Source organism: Plectropomus leopardus, chromosome 12, assembly GCF_026936395.1.
Source record: "Plectropomus leopardus strain MGB_pleo_1.0 chromosome 12, ASM2693639v1, whole genome shotgun sequence".
In the NCBI taxonomy this organism is placed as follows: domain Eukaryota; kingdom Metazoa; phylum Chordata; class Actinopteri; order Perciformes; family Serranidae; genus Plectropomus; species Plectropomus leopardus.
In genome coordinates this window covers 8544972-8565741 of record NC_142187.1, presented here as the reverse complement: position 1 = coordinate 8565741, position 20770 = coordinate 8544972, and the positions used below count along the sequence as shown (strand labels likewise).

General features: G+C 38.3%; 2 protein-coding genes across 3 annotated transcripts; one reads left to right on the top strand and one right to left on the bottom strand.

Moving 5' to 3' along the window:
- On the top strand, window positions 1-1980 carry c12h14orf119 (chromosome 12 C14orf119 homolog). Its single transcript, XM_042497843.2, has 2 exons — window positions 1-755; window positions 1356-1980. The coding sequence occupies exons 1-2, from the start codon at window positions 345-347 to the stop codon at window positions 1527-1529; spliced, it is 585 nt and encodes a 194-aa protein (XP_042353777.1). The 5' UTR covers window positions 1-344; the 3' UTR covers window positions 1530-1980.
- On the bottom strand, window positions 1971-19967 carry LOC121951298 (uncharacterized). Of its 2 annotated transcripts, none has more exons than XM_088085014.1 (56): window positions 19845-19967; window positions 19413-19501; window positions 18929-18973; window positions 18800-18824; window positions 18583-18651; window positions 18392-18481; window positions 18232-18300; window positions 18012-18104; window positions 17683-17769; window positions 17456-17554; window positions 17150-17215; window positions 16953-17042; window positions 16756-16842; window positions 16572-16661; window positions 16346-16435; window positions 16139-16225; window positions 15529-15591; window positions 15378-15440; window positions 15228-15296; window positions 14996-15079; window positions 14753-14839; window positions 14142-14225; window positions 13996-14064; window positions 13811-13900; window positions 13497-13586; window positions 13322-13405; window positions 12917-12979; window positions 12772-12834; window positions 12617-12679; window positions 12458-12526; window positions 12215-12298; window positions 11886-11972; window positions 11212-11289; window positions 11044-11112; window positions 10815-10904; window positions 10587-10676; window positions 10404-10493; window positions 10251-10313; window positions 10110-10172; window positions 9224-9292; window positions 7942-8025; window positions 7564-7650; window positions 7360-7443; window positions 7165-7233; window positions 6978-7067; window positions 6794-6883; window positions 6611-6700; window positions 6420-6509; window positions 6247-6327; window positions 6029-6091; window positions 4209-4271; window positions 3988-4098; window positions 3439-3576; window positions 3273-3314; window positions 3134-3181; window positions 1971-2678 (listed from the first exon to the last, which is right to left on the bottom strand). In XM_088085014.1, the coding sequence occupies exons 1-56, from the start codon at window positions 19918-19920 to the stop codon at window positions 2125-2127; spliced, it is 4860 nt and encodes a 1619-aa protein (XP_087941140.1). In that variant the 5' UTR covers window positions 19921-19967; the 3' UTR covers window positions 1971-2124. The 2 variants fall into 2 exon arrangements, with proteins under 2 accessions (XP_087941140.1, XP_087941139.1); XM_088085013.1 differs by having other exon boundaries at window positions 3955-4098; window positions 19845-19964.
- Between the last annotated feature and the right edge of the window lie 803 nt (window positions 19968-20770).

The window sequence follows — 20770 nt, the reverse complement described above, 5'->3', positions numbered from 1 at the left end:
CTTGATTTCCTTCACAGCAAAGCTAGTGAGCTAACCGCTCAGTCTTCCTGTATGTCCGTCAGAAAGATGAGAGCGACTCTCGTTCAACCTCGCTACACTTCAGATATGCCGACAATAAGGTGATTTAAGCTTTTTTTTTCCCAAAAAGATGGGCACTGGCAATAAGAGCAGTTAATTGTGAGTTTAGTTTTAAATCCAGACCCCGACGGTAGAATTTCTTAAGTATAAGCTACGCTACATGTTAACGTTACCCAGACCAGACCGTGCAGCTGGCATAGCTGATTAACTCACAGCCGAGGGATAACTGGCTTCTCTGGGGTTTAAACAAACCTGTCTTTCCAAAGATGTCGTGGTTCAATCATGTCAGCCAAGGCTCAAATCAGCAACCCGCAGACAGCCACAGACACACAGACATGCTGTCTCACAACTTCAGAGGTCCGACAGAGGCATCACCGACCTTTGCAGCACAACACTGGACCGGCTGCTCCACTCCCACCACGGAGGACTTTCCATCAGCTCCGCAGGGTGTAGTGAGCCCTCCCAGTCTTGAGAACCTGTCCTGCGCCTCTCCCGGTGCAGGAAGGGTGAGAGAGCCGGAGCCCATCTCCTATGTGAGCCTCCAGGAGCAGCGGTGCGTCCTGAGCTGGTTCCAGGGCTGGAACGCCAACCAGAGGGAGCGGTTCCTGCAGGACCTCCTGGGCAAAGCTGTGCCAGGGAAAGTGTGCACCCTCCTAGATTCACTCAGCACTCTGCAGGTACTGTATGCAATGTAACTTCTTAACAGAGGCTCCAGAGAGTGATGTTAGCAATTAATCAGTCAGTCAATCAATAAGATTCTATTTGTATAGCACTTTTCAGACAGATTATCTGCCTGGTCGAATATCGGATCGATTTTTGGCATTTTTGTGATTGTCTGTATCAGCATTTTATTTTAATGACTGCCGATAAAACTGATGAATTAAATAGTGCAAGGTGTCAGCATGGGAGGATCTTTGACTTTCTCACATGACTTTATAAAAATATTTGCTGGGAACTTGCTGTATATGATGTAGACAGTTTCAGGTTACATTTAACATTTGCTAAAGGCATTTAAACAAAGGTTGATATTGGAGTTTGTTGTAATCCAGATTTTTAACAGAAATATTTAAATTTTTATTGGAAATGCGTATTGGTCTCATGAAGTCCTAATAATCGGTATCAGCGCTAAAAAACCAATATTGGTCGACCCCTATATAGCACTTTTCATAAAAAACAACTGTCACAAAAAATATGCCATAGAATTAACTGTTATCATAGTTAGCATAGCAGCATCAGTTATGTAATCTCTAACTTTTATCTTTTTGTACACCTAAAAGGTTAAAGACAGACTACCAAACATCTTTGAATGCCAGCTGCGCCTGTGGACCCAGTGGTTTGAGTCTTGGGGAGAAGAGGAGAGGAATCATTTCCTGCACATACTGGAAGAGCGGGACCCAGTTTTTGTTGCCCATTTTTACAGGAGCGTAGCCGGTACAGCAGGAAGAGACTGACCATTGTTTGCATTGTAATGGAAATCAAGTGAAAAGTGTTAAAAGAGGTGATGTGACAGGAAACTTGTGTTAGAGCTGAGATACTTGTCCTTAGACAAATGTTTGTGCAACTGTGATGGGCTTTGCAAAGGTGAAACTTTTTCATTAGGAAAAGAACTGTTCATTCAATATAAGCTGTTTCTATTCTGTTTCCTACACCAGTTTCACACATTACACCAATTTTTTTTATATGGCTCAAATGTTTTCTTAATGAGGTTATCATGAGTGATGCTCTGCCAACTGCGTGAACTTGAAGTAAACAGGTTTAACATCTGACTGTAACATAAATAAACTTCCAGGCCTGATATTTCCCTAGAGGGCCTAGAGTTTGAAATGCCAGAAATGACATGGACAAGAGGAAGTGTTCTTTTTCAAACATTAAAAAAAAATAAACAAAATGCATTCTTGTTTATTTGTCAGTGTTTTATTGCCTGAAACAATCGAGGGCAGTACTAAGAGATGTGTGCCTGAGAAATATTCTGCACTCATAGGGATTGTTTTTAGATGAGCATGTATGAGATGTATCACAGGCAAAAAACACAACTTGCCCTGTTCACTATTTTATCCAGTCAACCGATCCAGGAGGGAGTAATGTTATCGGTGACTGATTTTGAGTGTCCTCAACACAAAAATTGACAAATGGATGGATTTTGTCTGTAAAGCTTTGACCTACAAATGAGTACATATGAGATCTGGCATGAGCGTCGTAAAAAACAATCTCTCCCTTTTTGTAGTTCAGCAGAATTCCCAGTGTAAGAGGCTGCCTCTGAACTTGAATATTAACGGCTCTCTTATCCAAAGCTTTGTACTGACCCTGTTTGTTCAGGACTAGAGTCCAGAAACCATTTCCTGGATTGAATGATATCGTTCCCCGTCTTTGAGCAGATTCACTGGCCATCCCAATGTGGAAACAAAGCTTCCCACCAACAGACACCTCCCAGTAATGTTTGCCACTTGAGAATCCAGTCGTGCCTAGGACTGCGAGAACCCCATCAAACCGGCCTGGGTGGTCGGGGACATTTTGTATTTCCTCACTTGTGGACATTTCAGTGTTATCAGCAGACAGAGTTATTCTTGGATGAGCTGTGTTTGGGTCAAAGGTCATCTTCTCTGTAAATCAAGAAATGTTGATATTAGTGTTTATCTTTACATACAATTTTGAAAGGACACTGGCATTCAAAGGTTTAAATCAGTGATTTAGAGTGTCACTGCCATAAAGCTTGAACAGTCAATTAAATTAAATGACACAACACTGAAGCAGCAGAAGCTGAGGTTTCCTTGCTTGAGGGTCTAATCAAGGGTTCAAGCTTCGACAACCTGGATCCCACAATTCCCATATTGCAACTGCCTGACATCTTTCATTACATCCTGCCTGTGTGGTAAATGCCGATGTTTACCCCTGATGTAAAAAGAGAACTGTAGGGAGATGACATCTGGGAATCACAATCATTTATGCAGTTTGAACATTCATCATGTAGGATTTCAATGTTAACACTACCTAGAAATGTTAAAGAAAATGCAGGCTGATAATGTACAAAACATTATTGAACTCCTGTGTGACTCACGGGTATAGATTGTCTTATCTTCCACATCAGCCAGTTTGCTTTGAAGTTCTGTAGAGAGAGAAAGAGCAGCACGTTTTCTTGGGTTGAGTTAATGTCACAGTGTTTTCTCTGCACCTTGTTGATTAGAACAAATAACTACCATTTACAGTATCCTCAAGTTTTTTCTTCTCATTTTCCAGGTCTGGAATTGAGACAAAAAAGACAAGAAAGTTTATTCATTGTATTATGAATCACGAGGGCAACAACTACCTTTTCTTCCCTATTTTACTGAATGAATTTGCTTATTGCCAGAGGGTTGAACATACAATCGTATTCACTCAGCAGCGTGTTCCTCTCCCTGTTGTGTTCTTCTAATGTCTGCTGCAGTTGGGCATCCTTCTCGAGCAGCTGCTGCTGTAGGTTATCAGCTGTATCCCGGCTCTGCTGCAGTTGTCTCGCTAACTCTGTTTGATGAAATGTGTGGTTAAAAAAAATGACATAAAATGACGCACTGGATCTCAGAGATACAGAAACACATTATTACACTGGTTGTCTGTAAGTTAACTATTATCTGTCTCTAAACAAAACAAAATATGTTTTACTTCATCACATGCAGGGGGGTGTGAAAAGGGTCAGTGTTTGATGACCTGGAGATGAAAACAGGCTGGCTCATTGTTTAAATTGCTCGACACCTCTTAGCCTTCAGAAGTGCATCATTGATGTGTGGTGTGTAAAAGTCATCCAGTGGCCTGCATTGGACTCTTTGACAGGCAGTTCTATGTTTGTCACCTCTGCTAATATATACAGACTGTGAATTTTCTAATGTTGTCTGTAGAACTTACTGTTGTAGTCTTCCTGCAGTATGTTATCCTTACCAATCTGCTCCAAATCCTGCTGCAGCTGTTTAAGGTCGGCATCTTTGGTGAGCAGCTGCTGCTGCAGGCGATCTGCATCCTCCTGGCTCTGCCGCAGTTGTCTTTGTAAATCTGCTTGATGAAATATTCAGTTAAAAAAAAACACTAAATCATATGATGCAGTGGATCCGCAGGACAACTACACGGATAGAGTTTGAATGAGGTCATACTGAGGATCTCACCGTCACACTGGCTGTCATCATCAGTGCAGCACGTTTGCAGTTCCTTGATCTCTTGCCTTAAGTCTGACAGAGGAACAAAGTTCAAACACTGACATGAATCAAACACCAAGAGACATTAGGAATAGGCTACGGTTGGATAGTTAAAAAAAATAATGTTCCGGTTCGTTTCCAAAATACTTTTCCTTGACTTCAAGAAAACGTAATAAGGTCAAAGCACCCACACTTCAAAAAATTGAGAACTTAAATGAAACACTACCTTTGCTTTGAAAGGATAATGTAGGAAGACATCAACAAAGAGAAACAATTTCACCAGTTCTGGAGCCCAATCTATGAAGCTCCATAAATTTGAGTCTCAAATCACCCAGCACCTATAAACTCTAAGTAACCCGTGTAGAAAATTCATCCTGTCTTGTTTATCATGTCTGTATGCCTTAGTGTGCATGTGCCTTTGTGTATATGTACGTATGTGTCTGTGGGTGGAGATCAGGCAGGTGTGTGTGTGTGTGTGTGTGTGTGTGTGTGTGTGTGTGTGTGTGTGTGTGTGTGTGTGTGTGTGTGTGTGTGTGTGTGTGTGTGTGTGTGTGTTTGTGTGTGTGTGTGTGTGTGGGTGGTGATCTGGCTGGGTGTGTGTGTGTGTGTCTGTGAGTGGAGATCAGGCAGGTGTGTGTGTGTGTGTGTGTGTGTGTGTGTCTGTGGGTGGTGATCAGGCAGGGTGTGTGTGTGTGTGTCTGTGAATGGAGATCAGGCAGGTGTGTGTGTGTGTGTGTGTGTGTGTGTGTGTGTCTGTGGGTGGTGATCAGGCAGGGTGTGTGTGTGTGTGTGTCTGTGGATGGAGATCAGGCAGGTGTGTGTGTGTGTGTGTGTGTGTGTGTGTGTCTGTGGGTGGTGATCAGGCAGGGTGTGTATGTCTGTGTGTATGTATGGAATAAGGACGCATAAATTTGTGTGGGTGGGAATGCAATTATTGCAGACGACTGCATTGTATTTGTGGATAGTATCTTAAACATAATTAGGTCACGAAATTTGATTTCTTGAAGAAGTGATAAGTGATATTGAAAATGAAAAATCTGTATCCACTCTATAAAATAAATAATTTATAAAAAAAAATAAATAAAAAAAATCAAAGGGAAAACATCATAAGGTGAGAGTGGGACTTAGGAAAAGACAACCCAGGTGTAAGGACAATCCAACTGCACATACATGTGGATACATAATAATGCAACAGAATCACTTACTGACATGGGTCAGCCGTGGTGAAACCACAATGCTCACTTTAACTGTGTTGTATCATGCAAGATATAGAAACATTCACATTGAGAATGGTTGCTTAGCTCGCCCTCCTGCCCGCTTTGTGATTGTATGGAAATAATTGTTTAGTTTATGCAAGATAGGCACAATGAATTTTTGTGAATAGCCAAACGGTGCTTTGCTTTAAATGAGGAAGCGCATTATCTCCCGTCTTTTCGAAAGGGATGGTCCAATGTATGCGAAAGGAGATAAGAAAATTAGCACTGAAACACCTTTGCCGAGCATATATAAAGAATTCGATTAAATCTGATCATCGCTGCTGCTTAGATTATTTCAAGTTATTTTACTCAACACATTAACTATATCTTTAGACGGAGCCATGCTGGCATATTCCCTCTGCCTCAAGTCTTTGTGCTAAACTAAGCTAAGCTGAGAGGTGTCTGGCTGTAGCTTTATACAGACATAAGTGTGGTATCAATCTTCTCATCTAACTCTAAAAAAAGAAGCAAATCTGCATTTTTCCCCAAAATGTCAAATTATCCCGTTAAGCCATTGTAATGTACAATACATACCTTTATTTATGCTGTCAAGTTTTCTGTTCTCTCTTTGTTGTGTTTGTAGTTGTTGTTCCAATTCTGAGAGAAGACAAAAAACAGCTGAATGGAAAAATTACTGATGATTTAGTCATCACATGATTGCCTTTAGAAGATTTTTTTCTAGCATACACAGTAAGAAATAATGCATTAGACGTCAGCGGACACAATGGTTTGAAAGTAACAGATTGACAAACCGTTTCTGTCGTTTTCAGTAGGCAGGGGTGGCTTTCTCAGAGCCTTTTTCAGCTGTGTCCTCAGATCAGCGATCTCCATTACTAGCAGAGGCACAGACACAGACACAGTGTTATTTTGTGCTCACAGGGAACAACCGACACAAGAAACATCAGCAAATAAGACATATTCCTACTCAGGTCAAAATTCTTTGCATCTGCATCACTGAGTCGAAGTTCACTGTCTTGTAGTTGCTTCTTTGTCAAATCCAGTCTCTTTTGAATCTCTAAAAAAGATTTTAAGATCAATAAAAGACAAAATCATTAAATCTGTGTATATATTCCTTGGTGGCATATTACAATGTAACGGTCACATTGTGTTCTTCACCTGTAGTGCTTTCAGTACTTGTTTCTTTAAGGTCTGATATCTCATTTTCCAGTGGTTTGATTTTCTTGTGAAGTTCCATAATCTGAGCCGCTAAGAAAAGACAAAGCAAGCTATTTTTAATATCCTGATGCTATTTGATCGTTGTTTTTTTTTTCTGACCAAAGATGAGCAGATGACACTTACTCAAATTAGCAATCCTCGTATCACTTAAATCAAGCAGCTGAGTCTTTTCTTCTATCCTTTTTCTGATGTCCTCCAGTTCATTCTCTAGATCTAGACAGACAAGATGTTTTGGGTTTTTTTTGTTCTTCAAAATGACTGAAAAAATATTCAGAACAAAATTTGGCTTGCACATACAACTCCCCACCTTTAATTTTCTGCGATGCTGCTTGTGTTTGTATCTTTTCTTGCTTCTCCAATCTTGCTATTTCATCCCGTTGAGCCAAGATTTTAAACACTAACAGAAAAAAAGGATTAGATACATTAAGTGGAGACAAAACCATGATCAACAGCGATAGAATCATTCACTTTCTTGTCATTTGACAATGACTCACCCAATTTAGTATTTTCATTTTCTTCATCTCGAATTCCTTCAACCAAATAATTCAAATGAGCCTGGAGTGCTGGAAGAAAACAAAAAAAAATTGTTTCATGTGTGCATGTTTCATTTGAACTGTTTATTCAAAATATTTGGTTCATGAAATGTTATTACTCCTTTATGTATGTCAAGATATGTTTCTGTCACTCACCGTTAATCTTACGGTAATCAGTGTCATTTGCTGCCACGGTCGCCAACTTCTCAATCTGTGTTTGTATTGCAATAATCTGCAAAACTGGAAAAAGGGTCAAACACTGATAACCAAATTCCAGCATTTGTAACTCCCCATCTTGATTATACATAAAACTCAATGCTTTTGACTCTTTCAGTGGGTTGTTAATCATTTTCTACTCACGTCTCTGTGGTTGAGTGCTCCTTTGTTTGAGCTCCTCTGTTTTTCTGGCCAGCTCCTCATTTTTTTCATCTATAATTTTTTGAAGTTCTGCAGAAGAAGCACAGAACACTTTTAAACCCGGTACATCCCACCTTTTTATGCCTTGAGATGAAAAGCACTTCATCATTGTTTAAATATTTTTCTCTTTTTTTTTATTTTTTATTTTTTTATTTTTCTCTTTTCTCACTGAGCTGCATATTCACCATACTTTGTGCACTTATTGTAGTGCTTAATTTAAACAACATGAAAACTAAACATCTCAGAAAGGATGCAATACATCAGCATATGGACAACATGAACTGTGTAGTCACAATGACACACGTGCACACACACGCTGACCTTTGATCTTGGCGTCAGATTCAGTGTTTTGTAGTTGTCTCTTTAGCTCCTCCAGTTGCAGGCTTAGTGTAGAAACTTGAAGAGCTGAAGGAACCACATTTAAAAGTGGTTAAACTGAAGAACAGGATTCAAATAGTCAAAAGTTTTTCATTTAAAGGGGACCTTTCTTGCTTTTCCTTATTTTATGACATATAGAGGCTATGGAATGTAACAATGTATGATTTTCTTATTACAAATTGCCAAAATTTAATCCTTTGAACCCTGAGCAAATTGTCTTGATTTTTTTTAAACATGGAAAGAAGGCAATGAGCAGCTTAACAAGAAATGACTCAAAACTTAGCAAGAAATTAGTAAAAAGTTGCAGAAATAATATAATAACAGGACAAAAACTGACAATGACCTAGAAAAAGTACTAAAATAAAATAAAATAAAATAAAATAAAATAAAATAAACAAATCAAATCTATGTTTCTCTGTAACCCTAATTTTAAATATGTTGTCATAATTATAAATATAGCTTTCTTAATAGTAAATGGTTTTCTCTCTCATATTGTCAGGTTATTTTTTTGTCATGTTTTACTTTTTCTTTTTTTTCAATTTGCAGGACATTTCATGCCAAGTTTGTTGATTGCATGTTTCTCAAGGTTTATAAAATGAATTAAGCCAATTTGTTTGGGTTTTAAAGGTTTAAATAAGAAAAGACACGGCATACTACTGCAAGTGTTAACATTACATTGCCTTCACTACTACAGAGAACCCTGTAATCTTGGTTGCAGATGCTGTTAATTTCCTCCAAAAGATCATGTTCCTGCTGAAACACGTCTGGTCATGAAGATTTATTGTCATAAAAGCTTTTATTGGAGATTTTCCTCAAAAGGAAGTGCGGCTATACTCACAGTCATTCCCCGACTGCAAGCATGCTGCTACATGTAGTTATATGCTAAAAGTCAGGAAAAACATGGAAATATGGGTGCTGTTGTTGTTAATTTCTCAAAGATTTCAGAACAAAATTCCTGCTGGATCATGTCCGGTTTAATCTGAAGCTTCTACAGTAGAAAGATCTGCTGTTCTCCATTCCAGTCAGAAACGCTGACCAATCAGAGAGCAAAGTTGACTTTTTCGGGAAAGGGGCTTTAAGAGACAGGCACTAAAATGGAGGTATTTTAACTTAAAATGAGCACAAAGGTCCCCTTTACAACTTTATATGCAGATCACAAGACATTTATTGCCCACACTTCTTCATTTATGGAGTCACTGTTGGGTAACACGGCTACACCACTCACCAAGTGAAGTAACAGACTCAGATTTGGACTGCAGATCCTTCATTTTAGCATCCAGGTCGTTCTGCAGATCTACACACACAATTAGACACATTTGTAACAACTGTTGATCCCACATACAAAGGGAGATTAAACATATTAATGCCTTAAATTAGGCAATCTAAGGACAATTTATTCCCTAAAATACAAATTTCTATATGCTGGTCAAAATGGACGTTTTAATAGGCAACATCTGCCAGGGTTGCCCTCTCTGCCCATAATTACTCATTTCACCTTTACAGCCACTTCTGGGGGCTATCTGGCTATCAGGAGATCATGAGCTGATCACTGTCCGTAACTACGACAGAGTTTTAAGGCCACATTTTTTTTGAGACATCGAGAATAAAGTTGTTATATTATTCGAAAAAAGTCGTAATATTATGAGAATAAATTAAAATATTTATATAATGTATTTATTTAATTATCCAATTCTCATAAAATTACGAATTTTTGTCTCGCGAAATTGCCACTTTATTTTTTGAAATATTACAATTTGATTCTCATAAAGTTAGGACTTTTTTCCTTGTTAAACTGCGACTTTATTCTAGTAACATCACAACCTTTTTCTCGTGATATTAAGACGTTATTCTCGAAATTATGACTTTATTCTCGTTATATTAACTTTTTTTCCTTTAACATGGTCCTAATCCTCTGTCATACACAACAACCCCAACTCTTGTAAAAATTTATTTTTCCTGAGAAGTCCTCTGGAGGGGTTGATTTGCAAGACAGTAAGTGATATTCTCTTTAAAAAATTGAAAAAAAAAAAAATTCATAGTGAAATCATAAGGGAGTGGCATAATTGGCCAGCAGGGACGGTAAGTAACAAGTCAACAGAAGTTATACTCACCTTCAAGTTTGTTCTCAAAACTGGAACACTGCGCCTCTGTCTGGTTCAGTTTATCCTGCAGATCTAGTGCAAAAAACACATTCCTCTTAATCTTTATTATCTCTTGCTGCAGAAAACTACACATGCTCGTACTGAACGTACCCTTAATCTCAGCTTGATCACGAGAGTGCTCCTCCTCTTTTGCCTTCAGTTGTTTTTTCAACTCTAGAAATAAGTAAGGTGTGTTTCATATTAAGTAAGGAGCTACTGCTAATACATGAACTCAGTAATGTGAAAGGGGAGTGAGACACCCACCCGCGATTGCAGCAGAATTTGTTTGTTCCTTGTTCTGCCTTTCTTTTTCCAGGTTTCTGAGTTGGTTGTTCAGATTAGTGGTTGTCACAACTGAGGTACACAGGAAGAACATAAGATACAGTACAACACTTCAGACTGTTTCCTCAGTTATTAAAGAGGACACCATGTTCCCACTTAACTCACTCAGCTTGGCGTTTTTCTGATTCTTCTCATTCAGATCGTCGACATATTTCTGCAGCTCCTCCTTCTTGACTTTAAGATCATTTGTGAGCTCTGAGGCAAATCATAGAGGTGAGGATACATTTGTTAGTTACATGCAGGAAGTCAGGGTGCAAATAATAAAAACAACCTTATAAGCAGGCCATGATTTGCTTGTTTTGGGATTTGTGAAGAATCAGTTCAGATACTTACGGGTCACCTGAGAGGTTTGTGACATCTGGAGATCGGACAGCTGTTTCTGCAGCTGCTCAACCTGAATCTGCAGGGTCATGATTTGCAGCACTGTAGCACACCACAAACAAGAGGACAAAATGTAGTTCAATTCAGGAGATATTCTGTAATAGAATCCTAAGAGGGGGATAACAGAGATTCACTCATCAGAGAGGTGATGAAAAAAAGACTTTGGTTTGCAGTTACTCACTCAATTTTGTGTTGTCGTTGCTTTTGTCATCTATTTGACTGATAAGGCCATTCACTCTGTCTTGCAATTCTTTAAGAAAGTAAATAGTCTTTAATGTCAATGAATTTTTGTCATTTGTGATTTCAGTTCTTCAACAATGTCAGTCTGAATGATTCATAATAGACAAACCTTTCACACTGCCATCGGTGGTCTCATTGGCAGCCAGAAGGTCCCATATCTCATTCTGCAGCTCAATGATTGTTAAAACTGTGACAAACGTGAAGTGACTTACACTGGGTTTATTGCCGCCAGTTGTGAACTGATACTAAAGACATTGGTGGATTAGGATGATTAAAAAAATAAAATAAAATAAAATAAAATACTCAAGGGCACTTTACATATGTGGACATGAAATTGCACAAAAAGAATTAAATGATGAGGAAAAAGATGAATTCAGTTATTCTGGGTTCATTCACATGTTTCTTTCAAACCAAGCAGAACATTTATCATTTATCCAAATTTGACTTTGTGTGTAATATACATTTTCATTAAGGTTTTGGATCATTTTAGCTGTTTTTTTTTAACTTGGTTGATGCAATTGCACCACCTTGTGGTATTTTATGTCCACAGTCTGTACGTAGATAATGTTCGTCATTACTGTCATTACTGTCATTACTGCAAAAATAATAAAATAAAACAAGAAAAATACTCGAAGTTTGCAACTTTATCACAAAACTGGATAATTATTTGAGTCAGTTTGTAAACATTTGAAAATATTTTTGATATTAAGTTACAACAATAAAGATGATTTGGAGTTAAACAGTGATTCAGGTAATCACAGTGTATCAAATCAAAATGCTCACTTATTTTGGGGTTGGGAATCAGTCTCTCTATGTCTGCAGTCTTGGAGTTCAGTTCCTCTTGTTTCTCCTCCAGTTGTCTCTGCAGCTCTGTGAAGACATTTGACAAGACAGTAAAGTGACTCACAGAATCTAAATGTCTTTAGTCCAGTTAACTTACTTTGGTTAAAACAAGTGAAAAAAATGTGATCATGTAATGTAGATACATTCACCTTTTTAACCAATGATTGGTCTAACAAGTTGATTAATTGAGGAATACAAATTTCTCAATGTAAAACTAAATTGCTCATACAGATACAAATTTGCCCTGACTCACTTTCATTGTAACTCACCTGAGATCTTGTCTGGGTCTTTTGTGGTGGAGATCTGATCCATGAGAGTTTTCACAGCATCATGCAGGTTTATCACACTAAGAACTGAGTCAGATAAACAGAGCACACGTCACTACACATCTCAGCAGTAACTGAGCAGAGGCAGCTGTCATCATGACTGAGAGATTTCAGCTATATGTGAATACTGTACTGTCCTATAGGCTACAGGCTATAATGGCAATGCTGCAGTGTAACGGTACTCACCGAGTGCTGCTTCTGACTCTCCAGTTCTGTTCAGTTCTGCAATTTGCTGTTCAAATTCAGTCTTTAACTCTGACAGAAACACACACAAAAACCAAATCAGAACTGAAACTAAAACATAGCTCATCGGAGCCTTTAGCTGGAGTCATATTTACAACTCACCCTCATATCTTTGCTCAAAACCAGAGCATTCTTTAGTCTTTAATGTCAGTTTTTCGTTCAGATCTGTTGCATAAAAAGAGAAACCCAGGTTGTCAAATCTCTCCCTTCAGAGCACTCTTACTTACTGCTATCCTGCTATAAAGAAACCAACTCACCTCTGACTGCAGCCTGAGCAATGCTACGTTCCCTCTCTGTGTCTTGAAGCAGAGTCTGAAGGGCTAATCGAAAACAATGTCATGTAAAGTCAGTCATTGCTTTTCAGCAGAGACCAAAATATTTCGCCAAGACTCCACAACTTACTCTTAACCTGAGCTTGATCACGAGCGTGCTCCGCCTCTTTGTCCTTCAGTTGCTTCTTCAGGTCTGGAAAAGTCAGTTTTGCTTTATGTCATCAAACAGCAAATTTTATGAAGTAAATTCAGTAGGGCTGCAACTAAAGATAATTTCGATCTGTTGAGTAATTTCTTAATAATCGATTAGGTGTTTGGTCTATAAAACATCAGAAAAAGGCGAAAAATGTCAGTGTTGCCCAAAGTCCAAGAATGTCCTAAAATGTCTTGTTTTGTCCACAACTCAAAGGGATTCAGTAAAGAAACCACCAAATTTTGACTTTCCTTACAAAAAATTACTCAAACCGATTAATCATTTATTAGATTAGTTGGCGATTAATTACATGTTCGACTGTTTTGAAAATGAGATACTTACGAGAAATTGTTGACGTTGCTTTGTCATCGTGTTTTTTTTTCTCTAGGTTTCTGAGTTGGTTTTGCAGATTAGTGACTTTGAGAACTGAGAAACAGACATAATGTATTGTAAATAAATACGTGTCAGACAGTTTCTTAATCATGAATAAAGACACCATGTTACACTTTTTACTCACTCAGCCTGGCGTTTGTCTCATTCTTCTTATTCAGCTCGTTGATATGTTTCTGCAGCTCTTCCTTCTTGGTGTCAAGATCATTTGCGAGCTCTGTGACGAATTTTAAAAAGCGAGAACACGCTTATTATTGGCAAGATGCAGAAGATCCATGTCCAATAATAACTTTGTAAGAGACAACCTTCTCAGCTGGTCATGATTTGCTCTTTGTTTTATCAAATAGCTCTACGAAACCAGCTGTGAATTATTTTATTCTATATGGTGCTGTGCACGTTGTGGAGATCAGAGGTTTCGTAAAGAATCATTAGAAAACTTACGGGTAGCCTGGGTGGTTTGTGACGTGTGGAGGTTTGACAGCTGCCTCTGCAGCTGCTCCACCTGACTCTGCAGGGCCATGATGGTCAGCACTAAAGCACACCACAACAGAGAAAGAGGAAGAATGTAGTTCAACTCAAGACATACTCTTATTAGACAGAATTTCTCATAATTATTTCAAACTCACTCAGTTTTGTGTTGTCGTCACCGTTGTTGTCTAGTTCACTGATAAGGCCTTCCATTCTGTCTTGCAAGTCTAGAAAAAGTAAAATACTTTTTAATGTGTATTTTTCATTATTTCATTGTTCAAGTGGCATTTTAGATAAGACAAACCTTCTATACGGTCATCAGTGGTCCCCTTGGCAGCCTTTCTCTGAAGGTCCCATACCTGATTCTGCAGCTCAATGACTTTTAAAACTGAAATAAACAAACACGCAGTGAGTTTAACTAATTCTTTTGAACGCAACTAGTAACTGGTCTCTATTTTGTTCACCATCAACAAAATAACTTGATAATCCTCTGTTTTGATTATGTTTAATTCTGTAAATATCAACCTATTTATTTCACAATTAGTGTCAAAATGAGCAGAGATTTTTTAATTACATTAGGCCTGTATGTTTACAGTTCCTCTGACTTGTAAATGCTCTACGCTCTCTAAATTGACCTGTACGTAACTTGCCAAAGATGCCACAAATAAGCATGACAAAGTCTTTTGAACAAGTATCATTGATGAGAGTTGTATTACTCTTAAGGCATGCAGCAAGGGTGTAGGTTTTGTTTCAACATTGAAGGGGACAAACAGAGGGGTTGGGGGGACATCCACCAGAGAGGTTTGAACACCAAACACTTCATTGCCTGTGTTCTGGTTCAGTTTTGTCTAAACAAAAGTCCCAAAATCAGAAGAAATACTTAGCTGCAGTTGGACAGTTAAAGATTCAGCTCACCTGTTTTGGGGTTAGGAATCAGTCTCTTTATGTCTGCAATCTTAGAGTTCAGTTCTTCTTGTTTCTTCTCCAGTTGCCCCTGCAGTTCTGTGAGGAGCGTAAATGATAAGTTCAGGAAAGAAAAAAAATTGTCAAGCCTGTAGTGAAAAATCTAAATCTGGATAGAAATTTCTCGATGTCTGACCAAATATTGCATCAAGACAAATACATGTTTGCAGTGTGAAACCTTAATTGTAACCCCACCTGAGATCCTGTCTGGGTCTTCTGTGGTGGAGATCTGATCCGTGAGAGTCCTTAGAGCATCATGCAGGTTTATTGCACTGACAACTGATTCAGATAAACAGAGCACACACAACTACACATCTGAGCAGTAACTGAGCACACACAGTTTTTGTGAAAATAGAGATTCCTCTATGATGTGAACAATACACTGTGCTGACACATGATGCCAATATCGCAGTGTCACAGTACTCACTGAGAGCTGCTTTGGGGTCTCCAGTTCTGTTCAGTTCTGCAACCTGCTGTTCCAGTTCAGTCTTTACAGCTGATAGAAACACACATAAAAATCAAATCAGAACTGAAACTAAAAGATGAGGTTTTAGTTGGAATCATATTTACAACTCACCCTCATATCTTTCCTCAAAACTAGAGCATTCTTCACTCTTTGATTGCAGTTTCCTCAGCAGATCTGTTGTACAGAAAGATGAAGTCAGGTCATCGAAGCGCTCAACTGAAATTGTGCTTTTAAGTTTTCAGTGTAGTTTTATTAAACTCACCATTTATTTCAGCCTTAGCTTTGGTAATTTCCCTTTCTTTGGCTTCAAGCAGATTCTGAAGAGCTGATTTAAAACAATGAAATGTTTAGAGACGTTTTAAGGACCAGCATGTGAGATTTGGTAACATCTAGTGGTGAGGTTTCATATTGCAACCAGCTAAAATGCCCCACACTCACCCCTTGCTTTCCAGGCATGTAGACAACCTACAGTGGCCTTTAGGAAATCAGCGTAAAAATGCGCAAGGCCTTTTCCAGAGCCAGTGAAGGCTAAATCTGAGCATTACACGGCGATGCAGCATGGCAGAGTCTGTAAAAGAGGATCTGCTCCTTCTGTATATATATACACCCACTCTAAATTAACGAAAACACACGCCTTACTTTCAAGTGATTACTAATTGAAAGCTTGGAACATTACTTATCAGAGAATCACATTTGGCACGGGGAGATGCTTGGTTACAATCTGCAGTCCTCACCCCAAGATGCCACTTAATCCTTCACACTGCTCCTTTATGTACAGTACTTGAGTAAATGTACTTAGCTACTTCCCACCATTGGCTATCTGCTGCTTTTCAGCCTGACGTAAACAGTGGAAGTAGCAGAGGAGGACTCACTGGTGGTTTGACTCGGTGATATTGTCTGGTGTTGCTCATCATCATCTAGCTCTCTCACTTCTTTCATTATGCTGATGATTTTCATGACTAAACAAAGTTAAAGAAGAGACTTCAATATTTTGACACTGACTTTTGGAAGTGATATATGCATGCAATATATGGGTACTATTTTTTCAGGCGATCAACCTGCTTCTCTTTCATACTTACTCAGTTGTGCCTGGGCATAATCTGCTTCCTCCAGCTTCTTCTGTAAGCTTTCTTGTCGTTTCCTCTCCTCCTCCAAAATAAGTCTTAGTTCTAGTATAAAAAAACAAACAATAGCTATTGCTTATACCCTCCTGACGTATCTGTTAGAGTAACTATAAGATGTATTTCTAGTTTATCATTACACAAGCAAGTGTGACTTTCAACTCAGAGCTGTAGGAGCATTCACCTTGAATTTGGAGATCAACTGTCTTTTTGGCATTCGTCATTAACAGTTTGAATTTGACCTCCTCGGCCTGCAGCTTCAAAATTTCCTTGGCTGGAGAAAAACAGGAAAGTGGCTTCAAATAATTGCTGTAGTAAACATAACGATTTCAACAAAAAAACAGCATTTTGTTGAGTCGCACACTTACTAAGTTCCATGTTGTTCTCATCACGATTTAACTCTGAAATCTTCTTTTTAAGGAGCTCAACTGTTTGCCTCCACTGCCTTTGGTAATCTGAAAAAGAAGCACAAATGAAGCTTCAGTGACATAAAGCTCGTCACATGCTAGATTAGACAGAATCTACAACACTATGAGATCTCAAGACACAAAGTATAACAACTGACCAGCAGCATTAGTTCTGGATTCTTTAATGAGGACACTGATGAGCCTCTGCAACGCTGTGATCTTACTGTGCACAGAAATCAGCTCCAGCACTGCAGCACCAACAGAGAATGTGTGTCAGTAAAAGTTACGTCCCAAACTCTTAATTTTTTTTTTTATTACAGAGAAAATATTGACAGATGTAGAAAAATGCACTGACTAGTTGAATCTGCATTTCTGGTGCCTCGCAGCTCACTGAGCTTCACGTCCAGCTGTCTTTGAAGAGCTGATGAAGTGGAAGTGATTAAGCAGAGAACAAATCATTCAACATTTAATGCTAAAAGACGGAGTCCTGCAAAACAAAACTGCTAAACAGAAAGAAGATATACAATGACATGATGTAAGGGAGTATATAACTTTTAGGAGCAGAGGCAACAGGACAACAAGGACACTTCTTAAAGGGACAGCTCAGCTCAAATTGGCCAATTAGCATGCAAATATTTCAGTTATGTGAGCAGCAATTTACCCAGAATTCTTTTGCTGGGCTGACGACCAGTTTGTCCTTTTCCAGATTCTGCGTGTTCCAAATCCCAGATTTGATTTTGCAGCGAGATGATCTGAAGAACTTAACACACAGACACAAAAAAAAATCAAGTCAAATCACAATTATTGCTACAACTATTTACCATGTATAGCTTACATACAGTATAATACTGTAATACAAATATCCCATTAATTTAAAAACGCTCTTACTCAGTATTGAGTTTGGGTGGTTTGTTTCAATCTTCTGCGTATTTACATTCAGTTCCTTGGTCTTGTCTTGCAGCTCTCTCTGCAGCACTGACAGACACAAGTTCACACTTTGAAATTAAAGACATTTAGTGGATTTATCTAGCAAAGGCATTCCCACAGAAGCCCCAGCAAAATGAGCATTGCAGATGAAAATGTCAAGCGGCTGGAGCCAAGTTCAAACATTTCAAGTTAAAAATGATGATGGAGTTGATGGTGTTGGAAATAACAGGATGGTAAGGTGCTAAATTGTTCTGACTTTTCCAGGAGATGTGAAGCAAAGCAACACTCACCTCCAATATCTATGGTTTCAGTGGAATTAGCTGCATGTTTGACCCTCCTCTCTAATGTACTCAGCTCTTTGGTGAGTGCAATAATTTTCAAGACTAGACAAAACCAAAACAATTTGATTAGGTTCAAACTGAAACTCATTGCCACAAGAAATTTAAAACGACATGCTACAAAACATTCAACAAAACATGAGAGTTTAAACTCCAAGTCAGGTGAACTCACTCAAAAAAGAATCATTATCAAATGTCTCCAGGAGTTGTTTCATTCTGTTGAGTAACTGCGCTTGATAAGCTGTCCAGGAATAAAAAACAAAGTTTAACATTTGTTCCATGTGTGTCAGCTGAACATGTGCCATATATGCAGAATATAATCAAACACTTACAGCCGGTGATAGCTGAGGCTGTGGAGCTGCATGTAGCAAGCTGCAGGTTCAGCAGTCTGACTTCCCTTCTCAACCCAAAGGCTTCATTATCTGTCAGGAAGAGTGCACGTTATAGATACAACATAATAGATCAATATCAGAGCTACAGTTTGAACTACTGATGTACTTCAGGTTCTGAAAGAATACCTCACCTAGTTGTCTGTTGCTGAGATATGCCTGCTGAAGCTGACTGTTAAGCAGTGCCAGCTGCTCCTTCATACCTGAAAAGGCATCGTAGTAATTCAGGAAGATAACAGAGACAACATATTTTGCAGTAGGTATATATCGTGTTACAGTATGTCCTCTGACTCAGCCTAGAGCAGTGTATGCATTTGAAATGGGAGACTTTATGTATGAAGAATCACTCACCAATACAAGTTCTGACAACAATTGACTGTAAAAGAGTAAAATATTTTGGATTGGTCGACATACATAAAAAGTTTATTTAAAAAAAAGATTTATGTGATAAATGTTTTAAAAATTGTTTTTATCACATACCGTTACATTGATATGCCGGTGATCAATGCCTTCTGGAAAGGTTATCTGAAGTCAACATGGTAGAGGATAAAGCATTATAAGGATTGCCCAAATTGCTATATAAATGTTTATTTTACCTGATAAGTCACTGGTTCCCCCATCACGCTAAGGGCCGCCAAAGCAAGTAGAAAACACTTCATTTTTCCAGCCTATAGCCTATAGCCTATAGCCTATAGCTCTATTAATGTTCACAGGAAATAACTGGCTCAAAAATCATCCAAACTGCCAATTTAAAACAAACTTTCTAGAGTTATTGCATTACTATGCATTACTATTACTATTTGGGTTAATTGTGCAATTTTGTTCTGGACTGCTGTTGTTATTTTTTGAATATAATATAAAATATCCATAAAAATGTCACTTAGTCAGTAAGTTAAGTCAATGATAGAAAAGGGGTCCCTTATGGAAAAAGGTTGAGAACCACTGTGGATAAGTGGGGACTCACCGGGATCGCTGAAATTATGCGGTCCACATCTGGATTTCCTGTATGGCTGTTTCCTTTATGGCTGATTACACTTTTCACATCGAGGTGGCCTGAGAAAACAGAGACATTTCAACACTGACCCTGAATGCAACTGTAAGAGTTTTAAAGTATGTACATTTTACCCACCTATTTGTAACTGAGAACAGATGGTTTACTGTTCTGTGTTTACAATCTATTTATCATATTGTCATCCTGAATGCCCGGAGTGTATTATTTCTGGTCTAATCTGTACACATTGTCTATTGCATGTCTGTCCTTGGAGAGGGATCCCTCTCAGTTGCTCTGTTTGAGGTGTCTTCCATTCTTTGTCTAAGGACAGAGGGTGCTGCATGCTTTAGAGCCCTTTGAGACAAATTTGTAAAATGAGCTATAAATAACACTGACTCGACTTACCTTGTGTGCTGTCAGAACCTTGACAGACACAGGAGAGAAGAAAGGGAACCCAAATGATGCAAGAACCCCAAGCCATTTCGTCTTAAAACTTCCCTCTTCTACTGAATGCTTTTTATACACAACTGAAGGATCAATATCTGGCAATGGGGGTGGTGTCCAAAAAAGGAAGGGAGAGCCAAAGACTACCGCTACAGAAAGCTAAATGCTATGTCCACGCAAAGAAAAAGAGGGGGCGTTAGATATCGTTTTGCACAATTGTCTGTTTATTCCCAGCAAACATTGTGGTAAGTCAAGGTTACAGTAGTAGCAGGCCAACATTTAGAAATCAGAGTGAAACCTGAGTACATCGGTTTGATTTCATTTGATGTGAGGGGGAAAAGCAATGAACAACATGTCAAGACATGGCCAATGAATTGCAAAAAATAAGTAAAATATGACAAAGAAATTACCTTAAAATAGCTTAAAAAAGAGGGGAGGATTATAAGAAAATAATCCCCCCCAAAATAGGGAAGAAAATATCCCTAAAACTATATTTAAAATTGCAATAATTTCATATTTAAAATCACATTACAGGGGAAAAAAAACTTTTTTAAAGCACCTTTCAGCTCAGTTTTTTTTTCAGTTTGTTTTTGTTTTTTGTTTTCCCAAATCTTTTCAGGTAATTTTATTATAACTTTAAAAAAAAAAATTTAACGTTTGAGCCATGTCTTGTTAAGTTACTTGTTCCCTTCACACCATGTTTTTGAAAGACATTAAACCAGTTTGCTCAAGTTTCAAAAGGTTAAGCATCATAATTAAAAAATGTTTTTCAATAGCCTCAATGGCATAATTAATTAATAGAAACTGAATTACACTAAAATATCAAACAACACTTAGCGAGGTGATCATTCCACTCAAAAGTTTAGGGGACAAAGTCAAGTTGAAAT

Coding starts and splice junctions, on each gene's coding strand:
- c12h14orf119 (XM_042497843.2), top strand. CDS start 345: ATGTCGTGGTTCAATCATGTCAGCCAAGGCTCAAATCAGCAACCCGCA. Junction 756..1,355: donor ATTCACTCAGCACTCTGCAG/GTACTGTATGCA, acceptor TACACCTAAAAG/GTTAAAGACAGACTACCAAA.
- LOC121951298 (XM_088085013.1), bottom strand. CDS start 19,920: ATGGCTTGGGGTTCTTGCATCATTTGGGTTCCCTTTCTTCTCTCCTGT. Junction 18,974..19,412: donor GCATAATTTCAGCGATCCCG/GTGAGTCCCCAC, acceptor TGTTGACTTCAG/ATAACCTTTCCAGAAGGCAT. Junction 4,099..4,208: donor TGATGACAGCCAGTGTGACG/GTGAGATCCTCA, acceptor TTCATCAAGCAG/ATTTACAAAGACAACTGCGG.